General features: G+C 31.9%; 1 protein-coding gene across 1 annotated transcript in view; it reads left to right on the forward strand.

Annotated features, from left to right (window-relative positions):
• LOC149909136 (uncharacterized) overlaps positions 1-1,362 on the forward strand; it is a 53,240-nt gene extending 51,878 nt beyond the window's left edge. Inside the window, exons 6-7 of the mRNA XM_090120238.1 lie at positions 636-801; positions 1,107-1,362. Coding sequence (XP_089976364.1) covers positions 636-801; positions 1,107-1,144 — 204 coding nt within the window. The 3' untranslated portion in view covers positions 1,145-1,362. The remainder of the gene's footprint in view (positions 1-635; positions 802-1,106) is intronic.
• Positions 1,363-16,997: the final 15,635 nt, after the last annotated feature.

Genomic DNA, 16,997 nt, shown 5'->3' on the forward strand with positions numbered 1-16,997 from the left:
ACCTGATTATTATTTAGTTGGTAAGATTGAAGAATAAAGGTTTTTATTTTCTTTCGAGTAATATGTTATTTGAGTTAACCTTACAAATCACAAACAAGCAGTTATTAGCTTTTTCAGTCATCTGAACTCAACATTTTTTTTAAATTAGACGGGATCCCGAGAATTCCGGGATCCCGCGGGATCCCGAATTTGCAATCTCGAGTCGGGATTGCATTCCCTAGTTTTAACACAGTTGTGTGGAGTTAAAATTGTAGTGAGCTGTTTTAGGTTATTGTTAGTTATATTATTATAGGTTGAAATGTTTCCTGTTTTGTGTTTTAGTTATAGTTAATTTTGAAACATTGATTGTGTAGAGATGCGATGTTTATGCATGATGCATGATGCATGTTTTATTTCGTAGTCGTGCCTTAACTTGTAGATAGATGCTATTCGATAAATAAATATATAAAAGATATAATTTCTAATTAAATACGAATCAGTCCGTAATTCGTAGGTACCACGTTTCATTTTATCACTCTTCAATACACTTTCAATACACCCATCACAACTCCTTATTCATTCGTAATTACAAATCACATAATCACAAAGGATAATCACCCTAATATCAATAGATCTAACGGTCATTCTCTCTACAGGAAAAGCCGCACAAATGCAGCCTCTGCTCCAAGTCCTTCCCAACGCCAGGCGACCTGAAGTCACACATGTACGTCCACAGCGGTTCCTGGCCTTACAAGTGTCACATTTGTTCCAGAGGCTTCTCGAAACACACCAATCTGAAGAACCATTTGTTCTTGCATACTGGTATGTATAAATATAATTATTACTTATAGATCTTTTAATGTAATACTTACCAATATGAATAAACTCAAACATTTATTCATTCAATAACACTTATTTAGAAGAGCTTTTTAATAGTCTTAAAAGCAGTTTCTACAGAGAAAAGCCGACCAGAAGCTGTGTCATATAATTTTTCAAAAAATTAAGTAAATTATATATGAGTAGTTCTGACATCCTTTTGGATTTCAACTCGTTTAATTAGAAATGTATATTTTTAAATATACAAAAACTCCCTCTTTTTTATTATAATTCATTCTCTTTTGTTACAGCAAAACATCAAAGAAACACCGCCAAGGAAGCCACCTGAAAAAACAAAAAATGATGTAAATAATAATATATCTGTATATGTTTATTCATAGAACATATAAAAAGTGTGATATTAGACGTAGTTAGATGTAAGAATAATTTATTTCCTTATGTAGATTTTACTTATAAAGTGATAAGTAACGATAAAACCACTTTTTCATGATGATATTTAAAATTTAACTAATTTTAATACAATTATTTAGTGGTGTAAGTTATCAGTTGAAACTTGAAATGTGTGACTAACAAAATTGTTATATCTACGATAAAACATTCAACAGTGATTCATACATGTTTATATTATTTACCTTGAGTAAATTATTTACAATACTTTGGAAAAGACTCTGAAAACTCATGTATTTTCAGGATAATTGTATATTAATAATATTATGTATAAAACAATACAATATTCATTTATAAATGGTTTAAACTGTATATATTAGTTGTAAGTATCCTACATAGTATTATGTAGACAATGACGTTAAAATATACTAACATTATGTTTGTATATTGTGATTATTGCGTCCGTCCAAATTTATTTTATAACGAATTATTAAGTTATATGAAATATTTATATTTTTATTATAAGTTAAATTTGTAATGAATAATAAAGTTTTATACTTTTTAATTATCTGTTTTTATTCTTCCCACCATCCACAAGATAGTCGTAATACCCTCATCATATTAAATTATAATATTTAAAGATTAAAATGCAGCTAAAGACAAAAAATAATAATACAATCTTTGCCAAACCTAGAACATATTCAAAATCAAATTTATCGGGTTCTTTTATTAAATTTAACACACCGCTTAAATCTTCATTCCATACCAGGAACAGAATAAACTGGTACTTCATCTGTATCCTAATTTTTGACTAAACACCATCTTTCTCTTCAAAAACATCTCATAAAGAAGATTTCAAAACCGAATCTAGGTACCCACCTGTTCTCACAGCTCCCTCACAAACACCAATTCATCACCAAAGCAATTACAAAGCTCGTCGCAGTGCATAGACGAACCAATCACTGCAATTTATTGCGCCGTTTTTACTATAACCGTCTCGGAACGTAGGCGTATACACGCAACCTGGCGCCTATTTGCATAAAACAACTTCACTTGAAAGTATTAAGTCTTAATTGTCCCACAGTGGCGTACAGAACTGTGGGCCGTTACATGAGAGACGATAAATTCAATACATTTTATCCGCTAAAGGATGCGCGTATCGGTTCATTGAAATTCAGTGGTCGTGTTACGAATCTTGGTAGTCATATATTAGCTTCTGCGAAATGTTAGTTTAATTTTTAATCAGTATTACTTTATATCTGCAAGGCGGGTTTGCTGTTTGTTGCATCCTTTTGTAAATAACTCTACGCTACTGTGTTGAAAAATCAATCAAAAGAAAGAAGAACACTTAATTTATGAATATGCCTGTTGGCTCCAGGTATCTTATAAACCACATGCACAATACTTAAATAATAAAAAAATGTGTGCGTGTACCTACTAGTGTACACACGTAAGAAGTGAAACTTCTTTATGACCTTATTTTTCAAAAAATAATTTACTATATGCAACTTACAGAAATACGTCGAATCACGCGTGGTAGGGATAAGAAAAAGATGGCGCGTAACGGAAAAATGTCACGCGTAACAGAAAAATGTTACACTTAATTTTTTTCCAGCCAACCCAGATAAAGAAATTTCACTTCAATTAAATAATTTAAACTATAAATCTACCTACTTGTTATATTAGGTACAGAAATAAAGATTTAAAAGACTAAAAAGTGCTGTCTCTGCAGATCAAATACTCAAAAGCAGAAACTTGTATGAAACTACAAATGCATCGTACCTATATCCGCATATAACCCTAACCTACGACACACTTAACAAGTGCAACATAAATCGTAGCGTAGATAATTATTAGAAATCATATTATCCACAATTTATTTAATAGATTCATTTTACAGCCGCGATACAAATTATCACCTTTCAACCGTTTGAGGTGTAACTATAAAACGGCAGGAGTCGATTGGTTGAACACACCGCAGGTGGTCATATTCATTTATTGAATATTAATATGAATAAATTAAATGTATTACACAGATTTTTTAAATAACTGGAATAATTATGACATAAAATCGCGTTAAAATTACAATCACGCGGCGACAGCTGCTGATTCTTTTCCGTGTTTATTGTAATGATGGATCCAATTTTTTATTAGTTTCATAATTAAATCTATCGTATTATAATTTATCGATTAATTTTGTATATATTTTCTACAGAAAATCCTACAGGATAGTAGCAATGAATATTCGATCAATAGAATCTACTTTTAAGTTCTTTCGACTTTGCGTTATCATGACGTTAAGATACTAAGGAGACAAGCTTTTTTCAGAATAGCAGTCAAAAGCATTTTATTTAAAATTCAAAGGTAAGTAAGCGGAAAAGATAAGTTAAGTAAGTTAAGTATAAGATAAGTTAAAAGATAAGTATTGCTTTACATGAAAACGTAAAGAATTCAAAATTAATTCTTCTGCAGATGGAATCTAACTCGACAAGTTAAGTAAAATTACGTTAAGTTTAGAATTCCAAAGTATTGAGTACAACAGTAAAACACAGTTCATACGCAAGAAATGGTGAAAAATTGATACATACTGTGTTAAACTAAATAATACACATACCTAGTTCCTAAAGAAATCGCTGTATAGCACGAGCATTCAACACTTTACTGTCAACTAAAAGTAACTACGTTCAATGAATTCCTCGTAACTCTTTTATTGTTTCACATACCTCTCTCACTGGGATGGTCTGAGTCGCATTTCTATACCAATATGACCAAATCCATTAAAATATTCCCCGTCAATACCTCAAATATCTCACCTAATAATTACTCCTGAATACCCAGCTAAGTGTTATGTTTAATTACTTTAAGTATGGCAAAAAGTTGAGTCTTTGTAAACAATTCGAATTGGATACGTACAAGGATTGATCCTTGGGTTCCGCTTGTGTGAGCTTTTAATTACTCTACGTTGTTTCTTGTTGAAAATATTCTTAAATCTGGACAACTTAAATGCTTTGTAATAATTAAAACGTTGTCTTTAGAAATGACAAAGGTCAGTGGTTATTACATACTACATAAATTACCTGTTGAGTTCAGTATAATAAGATCACGAGTAGAATAATATATTTATAAAATCAAAACGAAGAATGGTAATGCAAAGCGACAGTAAGACGACAAAAACTTCGTTGAATAGAAATAACATTAAAGAAGTCTCTATTGAGTAAAATCAAATGTAGTGTTCATGATATTTCAAATTACTAAAACAAAAATAAAGCTCATTACCTTAAAGTCTTAAAATTTATCGTCATTATAATTTAGTTCATGACAGTTAAAACCGGACATTGTACACATTTAGCATAAGGTAAGTACCATTTACATAATATATGTTTAATAAAGACTATTCAATAATTCATTATCCATTCAACTACGGATCCCTAAAATCATAGCGTGCTTAAAACCAATACCCTACCTGCTACCACATGGTGAACGCTACCCAATTACGAATGATTCTTTTAGTAAAGACTACTTCATAAAAATCAATTAATTCACACCTTAGTTAAAGTGAATATATCTCGCATAATACCAAATACAGTAACTTGACCGTGGACTGATACTTTGGTATTATTTGCATCGTATCTACCTTTTACGATAGGGTTTCTAGTATTGTTGGGAACCACCTGCATAATATATTTATTAGGGTTTATATGGTCTTAATTAAACTTGTTTTCTGCATATAGTGTGATGATACTTTTGAATTTACTACTTATAGTTTTGGACATTTATATGAACTATGTGAATACTGAATATCCATAAACAGCAAGAAATTTTTAATTTTGTGCAAAATTTCTAGTACACTTTAGAGGTTTCCAATGTACACATTACACATGGGATTTTTAAAGCAACGTTGATTATTTATGATAGTTTAGTTTTTGCATTTTTACGAAGTATTGTATCAGATATCTCGTTAGTCTTCCTCCATAAATAGGTAATAATAAATCAAGCACTGAAAGAATTTTTCAAATCGGATCCGTAGTTCCTCAGATTAGCGCGTTCCAGCACTTCCAGCAAACAAACAAACTTACAGCTTTACCTACACCTAGTTTACCTTAGTTTTAGTATAATAGACTATGGATTAAAACACCTAAGTTTAAATGTATACAAATCTCAGTAGATAATAGTAATTGCATTACAATAATATAATAAACATCTAATCAATTTAGACATCCCACTCACCTTTGTTGGCCCAAGGTAATTGTTGGAGCTTTCACTCATTCTTTCACCAAACTGATGTGTATTCATCAATTATGCGATATCGTTCACGTAATAATGATTAATGTAATTCACAACTATCGTATAGTTTATTTTCCTGTTATACAGGGTGCTTTTGATTTGTACGCAACATATTTATATGTATTTGTATAGCATACGTTGAGCTTCATTGAGAGGAATACAGTTTCCAACACATCTTTCCCAGAAGACTGTTTATACACGTTTCTGAAGTATAAAATAATATTTATGGATTTCAATTATTTATGTTTATTGTTTAAAAAAGACACATTTTCTGCGTATAAAGAAGATAATTTTCCTTTACTTATCGGATAGTGATAAATAAGAAGCTTTCCGAAGTGACATAATAATGATCTTATAAAAAAGAGCGTATGTGCTGAGCACACTTGTCAGAAGTGAAACTTCTTTGGCACGATTCAAAGATAGAAATATCGTCACCTGACGTGACGTTATTGCCATGACGCGACTTTGAAATTTTTCTCTCAACGCGCCTAAAGAAGTTTAACTTCAAAAAATTAAAATAAACTGTAGCAACCATTGAGATAATATTACTACGTAGGTATGGAGGAGACACCACGAACAAAGTCTGTGCGCCATTTTTTTGCTCTAACTAAGTTTTAAAAATTATTATTTAGTTAGGTACTTAACGATGAAAGTTATTCCTTTGCACTTTTCCGTATTATTTGTATTATTTGTGCAATATCGTAACACACACGAAGGCATGTTTGATGCGTTTCACTTTAAAACCATTAAAAAATACCGCTCAACATACGTCACATGACGTATGTTGAGTGGAACATAAGTGATGTAGGCGGTGTCGTCTCCTATTAATATTATCTCAATGGTAGCAACACCCTGTATACAGTTTTGAAGCTATCCAAAAGCCGCGTCAATATTGGACATTATAAATCTTAATGGTAACAATTATATCGGTGACCGCTGGGTGGTCCAAATTGGACCACCTAAACGTTTGGTCGAACCAATAATATTGATCACGACACTGCAATTACCTAAGTTATACTGTTTAGAGGAAACAAGCCCTTTAACCACATTTAGAAAGGTAAAAGCTTAAATTTTATTAACTAACTAACATTTATATTTAACCTAAGTCCAAAAGTAAAAATTTTTGAACAACTCAACAGTTACTAAGTGTAAAAATCTCTGTCGTAATAGTATTTGGTCAAGCAAATGAAGGCTTTGTACTTCGTCACGTGCTAATTGTTGCTTTAAAGATATTTAAGGTATAGCAGTAATAAAGTCAACATGTATAGAAGAAAATTGAATAATATAGGTATCTTTAAATATTGAACACTTAAAATCCAACAAATGATACTCTATCGTCTTACTTATGATATTTGCCTAGATTTCATTATTTCTTAGCCGATATAAGCTTTTAAAACGCCAAGTAAGTCTTACTTTTAACACATCATACAGTCAAAACGTTAAAAGAATACACAAAAAGATCGATTAAACCCACAATTTCGATCGCTCATACACTATCACAGTTCGCGCCACGGGAGCTGACCAGCACCAGCCAGAACATGTAGACCTATTAAATTGAGTTTTTAACATCTGCATGTATATTGAAAGTGGTCTAAATATAGCGTAGACGAAATAATTAAACCATTGGTAAAATAAATATGCAGCAACTTATCAGGATCATGAAATTGTTGTTGTATTATTGGACCTATTTGACTACGTCTTTTGATAGCACAGAAATAGGTTTATAGTACCTACTTTAACATTCTATTGAAATTCCATAAGTCTTTTTTTTCGCAATTCAGATGAATACCGTAACATTTCTCGTCATATAAAGAAGCAATTGTTGGCGCGAGCTCAGAAGTTTCACTTATAAAAATCATTTTACAGAGGTCAGTGCGGACAAAAAAATCCAATAAAGCTGAACCAAATAGACGGGTTGTTTGGATCAATATGGAGTGTTGTTCAAACTGCTTTGTCATAGGGCGTAATCGAGGTGGCGCCTTTGTCCGTCGTCGGCGTTTTTTGTATCGATATCTGATGAGTATTGCTCCCATTTTGCCGACAAAAAACCTGATAGCACGCCGCACAATCGTGCATACACCTCGTTGGTTATTAGAATCGTGGTTATCGTTCCCCGCTTATTTCAAATGTGTTTTAAATTGTTTGTATTTCCTACCCTGTTATGTGTGATAGATTTAAATTATTCTGCAGTTTAGTGAAGAAGTGGTAGAATGATGAACAATTTAACTTCCGACAACAATAGTGCATTATTAATATACCTACTTAATTAATATCATGTGTATCATGCATACCACCCACCTATAGCAATTTTATATGGCTAGCAAGAAATATTTTTTGCGTACATCCATTATTTTCCATACAGCATAATGATTTATACCCTATGAATAACAAGGACCATATCAATTACACCTCAATTTAATTCACTCTGCCGATCTAAAAATACAAGCTGTAATTAACACACACGTTAATCGATGCCATATAGCCCACTCGATAGCGAGACGCTGCTTGAATTAATCGATAATTGTGTATAAATCATCGATGCTCGATTTGCGGCTCGAGATCAGGGTGCGAAGAGCTAATTTATGACTCAGTTATAATACCAGGATAGCGTGCTTTGGGTACATAACTCGAGTTCAGGCACAATCCGTGTTTATGATAGTCACTTCGCGCTGAATCGGTAGGCGATCCTGTAATAGTAAGTTATATGTGTATTGTGTACTCCGACGGCTGTGATCGGATTTTGTGCTTATAAAAATATTATTGTGCTTAATACCTTAATCGGTGTGTTTGAATGGCCTGGTTTTGGTTTGTTTATTTATTGGAATAACATGGTATTCCAATAAATGTCTAGCGTCATGAACATCGTATTGGAAAGATACAATATTTAAACAACAATCAAGCTTTAGGTCCCCTTACTATATTAATTATTACAGTAATTATTCAACAACAATATATTATCATTTATCGTTTCGGAATTGCTACTTCGCTTCTGAATTTTATTCTGAACAGCTTCCTATTGAATATAATTGTTATTTCTTCACTCATAAAGATGTCATATTTTTGATGAATGATACGATCCGATAATTTTACCTACTTACTCGGTAGTTAAAAGAATGTCCATCATAATAATTAAACGTGATGTGTTATTTTTAATAACAATTAAAAAGCTTATACATTGACTTATATGCAACCGTCGTTTCGCGCTTAAAGTAAATGGTCACCGAAAAGAAACATAATATATTTTGGATGATTGATACTTCCTATAATTGTGCACACGTGGTATTTAAAATCATTTCTACTATAATTAAAAAGCTTATAAAACAACTTATATGCAACCGTCGTATCGCTTATAGCAAATGGTCACCGAGAAGAAACATAAACAATTGCAAGATGTAATTCGATCTGTGTGATGCAAATCGGCGATCGATCAGAGGCCGTCGTTATTTTATTTATAACAGGGATGTTGCATAAAACTTAATGGTTTATTCGTTTAGTGATATTTTTCGTGAGTAATTATATTACGAAGTAAAAGAGTTGATTATAGAGTTTATTATAATTAGTGTTTTAATATTATTTCCATATTTTTTAGATCAGTGAATTTTTATAATCAAATTTTATGCGAGCCAGATGATGAATCAAAACGTCCTGCGAAGTGCGAATTGCATTTAATGTTCTTGAGACAAACGAGATTCGGTTTTTTCATAAAATAGAACCTGAGTACAATAAATAACATACTGCCGCGGCTGTTAAGATTGAATAGGTACCTATAAAAGAAGTGATATGACTATTTAGTTATTTACTACACATAAGTAAAACAGGAAATAGTTTAGTATTTTCATTAAGTTCTTTAGGAGGTTTATGTATGTTTTGATCAGTGAATTTCTAGCTAAACTTTTTATAATATTCATGAAACAGCTATTAAGGGTCCGTTAATAATAACGGACAGTATAGTCATATTAATTTTCAAATAACAATGATATTAATGTCTGCACAGGTGAACCAATACTTTGTTGTTTTACAATAATGTTTGTACAAGCCCTAACACGGCACATGCAAGCACGTGGCATCATTTTTCGTATAAATATATCCCATTTTCTTTCTTATATCAAGGAGCATTATTACATAGAGCATAAGGCTCATTTTATACAGACCGATTTATTATTATTGAAATAGTAGTCTCACGTTCGAAATTATTTGTTTGCTGAGCTGATTATCTTTGAAGTGTATTTTCTCGGCGCTTGTAAATATTTTACGCTTGTTTGTATTGCAAAAAGAATTAATGGGATCACATCTGAATGGTATAATTCTTAAGCGTACGTATGTAATGTTTTGAGTTTACAAATAAGGCAGGCAGTTTGTAATAAAATAAATTCGGTACGAGTTTCGACTAATTAATAACGAGATAATGTTTGTCATAAGTTTGTTTTAAACGTTGGTTTTTTGCAGAAAGAAGCATCGACCAAATAATAAACGTACTTATTATACCCAATTACATTGTTTGGTTTAAATTACGATGTCCAAATAACAAAAATGAGCGTGTGTGCCGAGCACATGTGTCAGAAGTGAAACTTCTTTGCTATACTACGCCTTTTCTCATTTCCTCTCAAATAACATGTTGTGAAAACATCTTCGTGGCGGTTGGAAAATCGAAACTCTCGTGCGATTAATTTTTTTTTAAGTATCGCTTACAACAACAAAGTTTCCACACTGGTCGTATACCGAAATGGCCAATTAATTCAGTATTACATAAAAAGAAATTTCATTGATTGAATCATACAACGTCATTACCGAATTAACGGTCGGGAAGGAACAGGTGAACTCGCACCTGCGTCAACGGTCACTTTATACCTTCGTATGGAACAAGTCGATTTTTGTATTACTTCAACAATCGATGGGTTTTATTGTGTAATCTAAAGTGCAACTCTGGTAAGACAAGAATATAACGCCAAAAGTCTTTGCGAGAATATTATTTGAATTTATAGAGAAAATAAAGTTTTTATAGATAACTCAACCATACTTTTCATTGTGTCATAGTTTTCCTTTATCACTGTTTTGTATTTAAACTTCATTTTTTGAGAACAATTTTACATTTACGATCTAATCTGATCTTTATTTGTATGTCTATAAGGATATCCTATAAATATGCATTATCTTTATAATTAGCACATATTCTTTTAATATCATAGTCCACCTCTTTCTAATGTTAAAAAATGTCAATACTAAATTAATTATAAATAGAAAATACCCGAGCATTTTTTTAACCTTCATTTAACTCATATTACATGACTACAGGTACAGGTGAATTGCGCTCTTTTACCCTCCTAAATGTGTAAACCGTTGGCATACATTATAAAATTCTTATGAAATTACATCGTAATAAAATCTGTGGTTATGAAACGGTAGCTGTTTCTTTGTGGTAAAGTAGAACAAGCAATAACTATGGATAAGTAATCATTCTTCCTGTAATATAGAGAAATTTCTATAGCTTATGGTTTATTTACTATATTATGTATAAAATAGTGCGGCAATAAGAATGAAATAGTTTTTTTTTATTACTGTTTGCAGAATGCAAACAGTACACAGTAAACAGTGCGATGGACTGTTTGCGTGAAGTCTTTGTTTGAATTCGACTTGAAAATAAACCTTTTGGAAACAAATACTATATAATTTAGTATCTACGTAGCAATTTATTTTGCTCGAAAAAGCACACAAGGCTTTAAACTTTTCTAATTGAACTGGAAAGAGGAATGGAATATTTTTCAAAGAATGATAAAAAGTCGTCATACCTAATTTTCTAAACCGTTCAGAGCAGCAATGAAGTAAGTACCTATAAGAATTTCTTCCTAACAACGAAAGCTCTATCTGCAACCAATACGTCACAAAGCTGCTAATGTTTATTCAAACTCAAGTTGTTGTCAAGTGAAGTTCAATATTTTTGCAGTCCTAGCATTAAGCCATACAATACATCTATTCTACAATAGCAGAGGCAATTGTACGCTAACCACACGGCGTGCGGGTCGCGGGACAGGTGCTGTGCGCACGCGCCGACCGTTAGCGGTAGAAAGCTCGCGACCGCGCAAACACGCGACGGGGGTGACCATACTTACATTAACATGCTGATTAGCTTGAATAATGTATTAGTGTTCAATATTTAGGGCAATGTGCTAAGCCATGATAAATGCAATATCATCAGCATTATTAATGTCATCAATGCTTAAAGTACACATAATAAAAAAGACAAGACAATCTAAATCATGTTTACTTACCTGATTCGAAAGATAAATTCTTCAATTGCTAAAAAGGTTAAAACTAGTAACGAACGATAGACTGCATTATAATAATTAATGGCACAGGGAATTTCATACTTTTATAAGATTAAGTTTCAATCAAACATACTAGAACGCTTTACTTGTATAAGGATATAAACGAGATTAAAAGTCATGTATATTTTGATTTGCGTACACCCAATTACGAGTGACCTTCGCTAAAAGTAACAACATTCCGATGTGCTTATTATGTAACGTAAACATGTTTTTATAAACAGGAATGTAACGTCTCGAATGCTAAAACTGTTTGCATCATTCTCTAATAACAATAAGCAGAAAACGCAATTTGCATTGCATTTATCCTTCTTTTCTGACATTCAACAAGTCCCGTTAATTTTTATGGCGAGAAATAGGGAGTTGAAATCATTTCCATATTATGTCATGTCTGAATTAATGTTCATGTTAGTATCGATTACCAGACTTTATGTAATATCTCATCAATTGACTAAGTTACTGAAATTCATGGTTTTTTTAATTTAAATGAAAATAATTGAAATTTCACAGAACGCTTGTGTAAATAAACAAGAGACATGCTAACCATAATTATTAACCAATTCTTTAGTATGTTATGAACTTTGTAGCTAAACTTTCTATCAATAATCAGTACCCCAAACGCATCAAAACAAATACTATCTTACATTATCAATCCCAAAATCTCTACTCAAAAGTATGTTCACCCCACAGTCATTCGAACATACTGCAAGATTAATGTCTTAAGAAAATTTGACTTCTGTTGTTTCATCTACTTAGCTGCACGCCCGCTTTTTTGTTGCTACGCTATGAATGTAGAACAGTTGTTAATGCTGTACAAAAATAATTTAAAGCCTTACACCATAGATTAAGAAACAGACGTGATAAATCATTTTCCTCATATTATTATATTATTTTTTACATCAGTTTAGAGAATGCTTGCTGAAAATTTTGATGCTATTATATTACATAATATTTAACATTTATCTTTTAAAGTGAGAAATCGCTACACATAAAATTTAAATGAAATTATCTTATCTGTCTTGTTGAACTGTCAAATCCTTATTGCCCGAACTGCTTTCTTCTATTTTAAACAAACAATTTTATTTTGTGTATAATAATAGATAATATAATTATCGTGGATTTTGTTTGAATGGCATCAGAAATACCACTAACCAACTAATATAATAGTCGTCGTGATTTTGTTTCATATTATGTACATGCAGTTCCTTTTAAATATTATTATGAAGATTTAAAAACGAACTTCTAGAGCATCTATTTTATAATCTATGACCACACACGTTACTTAGAACGGAATTAAATCGTAATTTTAGCGTCATTATAGAGTACAGCGAAACAAATCTATTTCTGTTATAAATAGTGTGATTACAACTGTTACAGGTGTTTAACAATCCAGTTAAATATGCATCAAAATTATATTCTACGATTAAAATGTAATTTTTACCACACAGATTGTTCTACAGTATACCGTTACTATCTTTGTCCGAAATAATTGACCTATGGAAAAATCTTTTGGTTGGTTAGTACTTAGTAATATGTTATTTTTATAATCAAGCCCAGATATAAAATTAAATAAAAGAAAGGAAGAAAGGAAATTCAAGCTTGCTGAGATACCTAATTTATATTCCATACCAAGTAATTGGTGTAATTTTTCAATTATGAATCCTATTTTATCGACGTTTTTCTAATTAAGCTTACTTCCATTAAACTCAAATATTTATAGAATTCCTCAACTTTGTCTTTTTTATTGTCTTTTAATTGAAATAATGGACACCATCGAAAAGATGAAACTACAGTAAATTAAACGAATGACATTCCAACACAATGCCACTTTTAAAATTAATAAGGGAAAGATTCCAAACAAAAGAGCTGTAACAAAACAATTAACAGTCACCAAACATATTTCTAAGTGAAAACTAGATGACCTTAATTGAGACAGTATAATTGATCTGACATTTGTATGGACAAAGCATTTATATCACCTGCCTAGCCACGTTGCCACCCCCATATAAACTTTTTTAATGGGCCCTTGACGACACGGACGTTAATTTTTTTACATAAACGTTCGTAGTGGCAAAAAATATAACTGATTCTACAACAATCAGAATTAAGACAGCTGATATAGAAGGAGGATGTGTAAAATGGGTTAATTACTACTACTTTTTATAAACATTTTGAAGAAATATAAGAATTATTTAAAAACACGATCGTGTTAAATTATTTTACAATCATGACCGATAAATCTAAACTTTATTGATTCATACCAGAGTTATGCTTATGGAAATACCTACTTAGATTAAAAGTAAGCACAAAACATTTGTATTATAATAGCACATAGGTGCAAGCTGTTAATATAAGACTTTGAAGAGAAATCTATCAATCAAAATAAAGCGTAAACAATAAGACAACTAATCCCAACACAATAAAAAACGTAACTCATGCACTTGAAATTGCCTACAAAAAGTTTGATTACAGTATCAATAGCCCTAGCTTCTTAGAACAATCTATTAAACTGATGGGAAAAAGATACCTTCTAAGAACATTCAAATTACGGTCCTCTAAAATCGAATTAAGTACAGGCCACGATCGTGGCATTACGCAGCCTCTGACAATAAGGCTCGTGCTCGAACTATGAAATTTCGTTTCGTCACCCTTCACTTGGTGATTTACTTTTGGGTTCAAGCTGCGATTCTGAGAAATAAAATATATTATCAGTTTTAAAATTGAAGGTGTATTTGCACTAAGGACGTTTACTTGTATGAGGATTAGCAGGGATGATGATGCCCATTTTGAATGTTATTTGATATGCAAATTGTGTTTTAATGCTCACATTAAATGAGATCGTATAGATGCTTTTCAGTATAATTAGGGATTATTAAGATCATGTTTAAGTAAACTACGTTCATTAGAAAATAATTAAATTATGCACGATCTAACTGTTAAATAGGTACTTAGAATTTTTGTGAGGACTGCGTCTCATTTACATACATGATAGATCATTCTAGCCTTAATAAGGGATCCATAGCCATATCGCATCCCAATTTTCATAACAAGTTCACCGCAAATTAGCCATCTAGCAAATTACATTAAAAAATTCACTTTACTCTATTTTTACATAATGATCTCATAATATCGTCTCTACTGCCATCAATCAATATTAAACAACCTAAAATTTCCATTTAGATAGCCAATATCATTAATATGTAAAAGACAAAATGCAGAACCCTCGAATGCCAGTGGTACTTTTTTGTACAAAAAACATCGCAAGGTGCGGTGGACCGCAGTGAATCAGACCACGCGACACCGTGACGATCGGGGTGCGCGCACGCTTCCAAAACCATTACTTAATCAACCCGATCTATAAATGATCACCATCCATTGCTTGTTATATTGAAGCCATCTAACCTCACTTGCCTCAACACCGCGCAGTGTAATGCTAAGCAAACTTATGCTACGTATAACGTGGTATGGTACGTAACGATTGCGTTCTTGGTAGGCAGGAGATGGGATGAATAGCAAAAAAATTGATCGTTAGCCATAGTCGAGATTGGAATGAGAAGAGAATAAAGCACGTTGCGGGATCGTGCCCATTGGGCCGTGTTGGTGCTGGCTGGCAGTCAAGTGTTAAATCGAGGGACAAAGTAATGGATATAATGGATATTGATATCAAGGTATACCGTAAATAATCTTTTATTTCGTGTATCGAAATTGAAGCAAAAATCTGCGTATAAGCTAAGGTGCTAAACCAAAAATACATAATATAAAGTGAGTCACATGCAAAAATAAATGGTGTTCATTTAAATTGCTACATTAAAAACAATCTATATACTTCTATACTAATAGTAATATTATAAAGAGGAAAGGTTTGTATGTATGTATGGTTTTCACGCATGAACTACTGGACCGATTTCGATGAAATTTGGCACAGACAATCTTTAGACATTAAGACAGAACATAGGCTACCTTTTATTGCGAAATATGTACCACGGGCGAAGCCGGGGCGGACCGCTAGTATAATATAAAATCATAATGAGTCATTTTTACACAAGCGATTTGATTTGAGAAAAATAATGATAATTTTTAAAAATTGAACAGCAAATTATTTGAAAAAGACAGAAGTTATATAATAAAGCATGTCAGCGGGTACTACAAGGGTGTATTAATCGTAACAAAAAACATCGTTTCCTACGATTTTATCGTAAAAATAACATTCAATACGTATTAATAGTGGCCGTATGGTTCATCGGCCATGTGTCGCGCATATGCTCTTCCATAATGATACATTCATACATATTCATAACAATCCGACAATTTTCTCTTATATCACCTTTGTGTTTTTTTGCTTTCACCCTTTCACAGACAGAGTGGTAGTTTTGTACCTCAATTACGCGATTTAGGGTTGAGCAAGATTGATTTGACGCGCATCCTTTCTATGTTATCATAAGGATTTTTTATAATTATGAATTTCGATTGTGTTTAAGTATTATTTTGAAGATGTTATAAGCCATTGGCTCCTGAGACACACTGTTTTACTTATTCAGGAGCCTCTGGATTCATAGAGGATTGAAAAGTTTTAATTTTTTTTTAGATTGTGTTGATATGAATTTCACGGTAGACTTGTTTGTTTTGTATTAATCGTTTCGTTCACGTATTTGAATTTATCAATAAGTATACATTTTTTAAGCAAAGTTTTTGCAATTTAATATTGCAATCTAAAAACAATAGTTGAGGACCAGAACCAAATAGTTGATCTGTTTTGCTATGCAGAATTACAGTACATGCATAAAAGATTTAAACTTTAATATTAGGTAAGTACATAATTTGTTTTTCCCCAAAACCGAAACGACATAAAGGCGGATCGGCAGTAGACACCTGACAAAGTATTACCCAGAAATATATTTCACACAATCTAATAACCAAATAAATCATTCATAATTAATAACATAACGCGTTATAAATTAGCTGAACATCATTAAAACGCAATCGTGTTTGGACACATTTCTCTTTGAATTACCAAAACTAAACTCGCCGTGTTAAATAGCAATTTCAACAGATTTAATACTAAAACGATTTATTCTCTACCAACTAGTTACCATAAATTAAACCGTGCGAAAGACCACTCCCACTCAATGATATTATAGTTCTAGCAATCAGTAGTTAATAATTATTTTATTAATATACAACACCTTTCCG

Source organism: Colias eurytheme, chromosome 4 (assembly GCF_061535395.1).
Source record: "Colias eurytheme isolate Ceu_HAF_F1 chromosome 4, ilColEury1 Martin Lab GWU primary, whole genome shotgun sequence".
Taxonomy (NCBI): domain Eukaryota; kingdom Metazoa; phylum Arthropoda; class Insecta; order Lepidoptera; family Pieridae; genus Colias; species Colias eurytheme.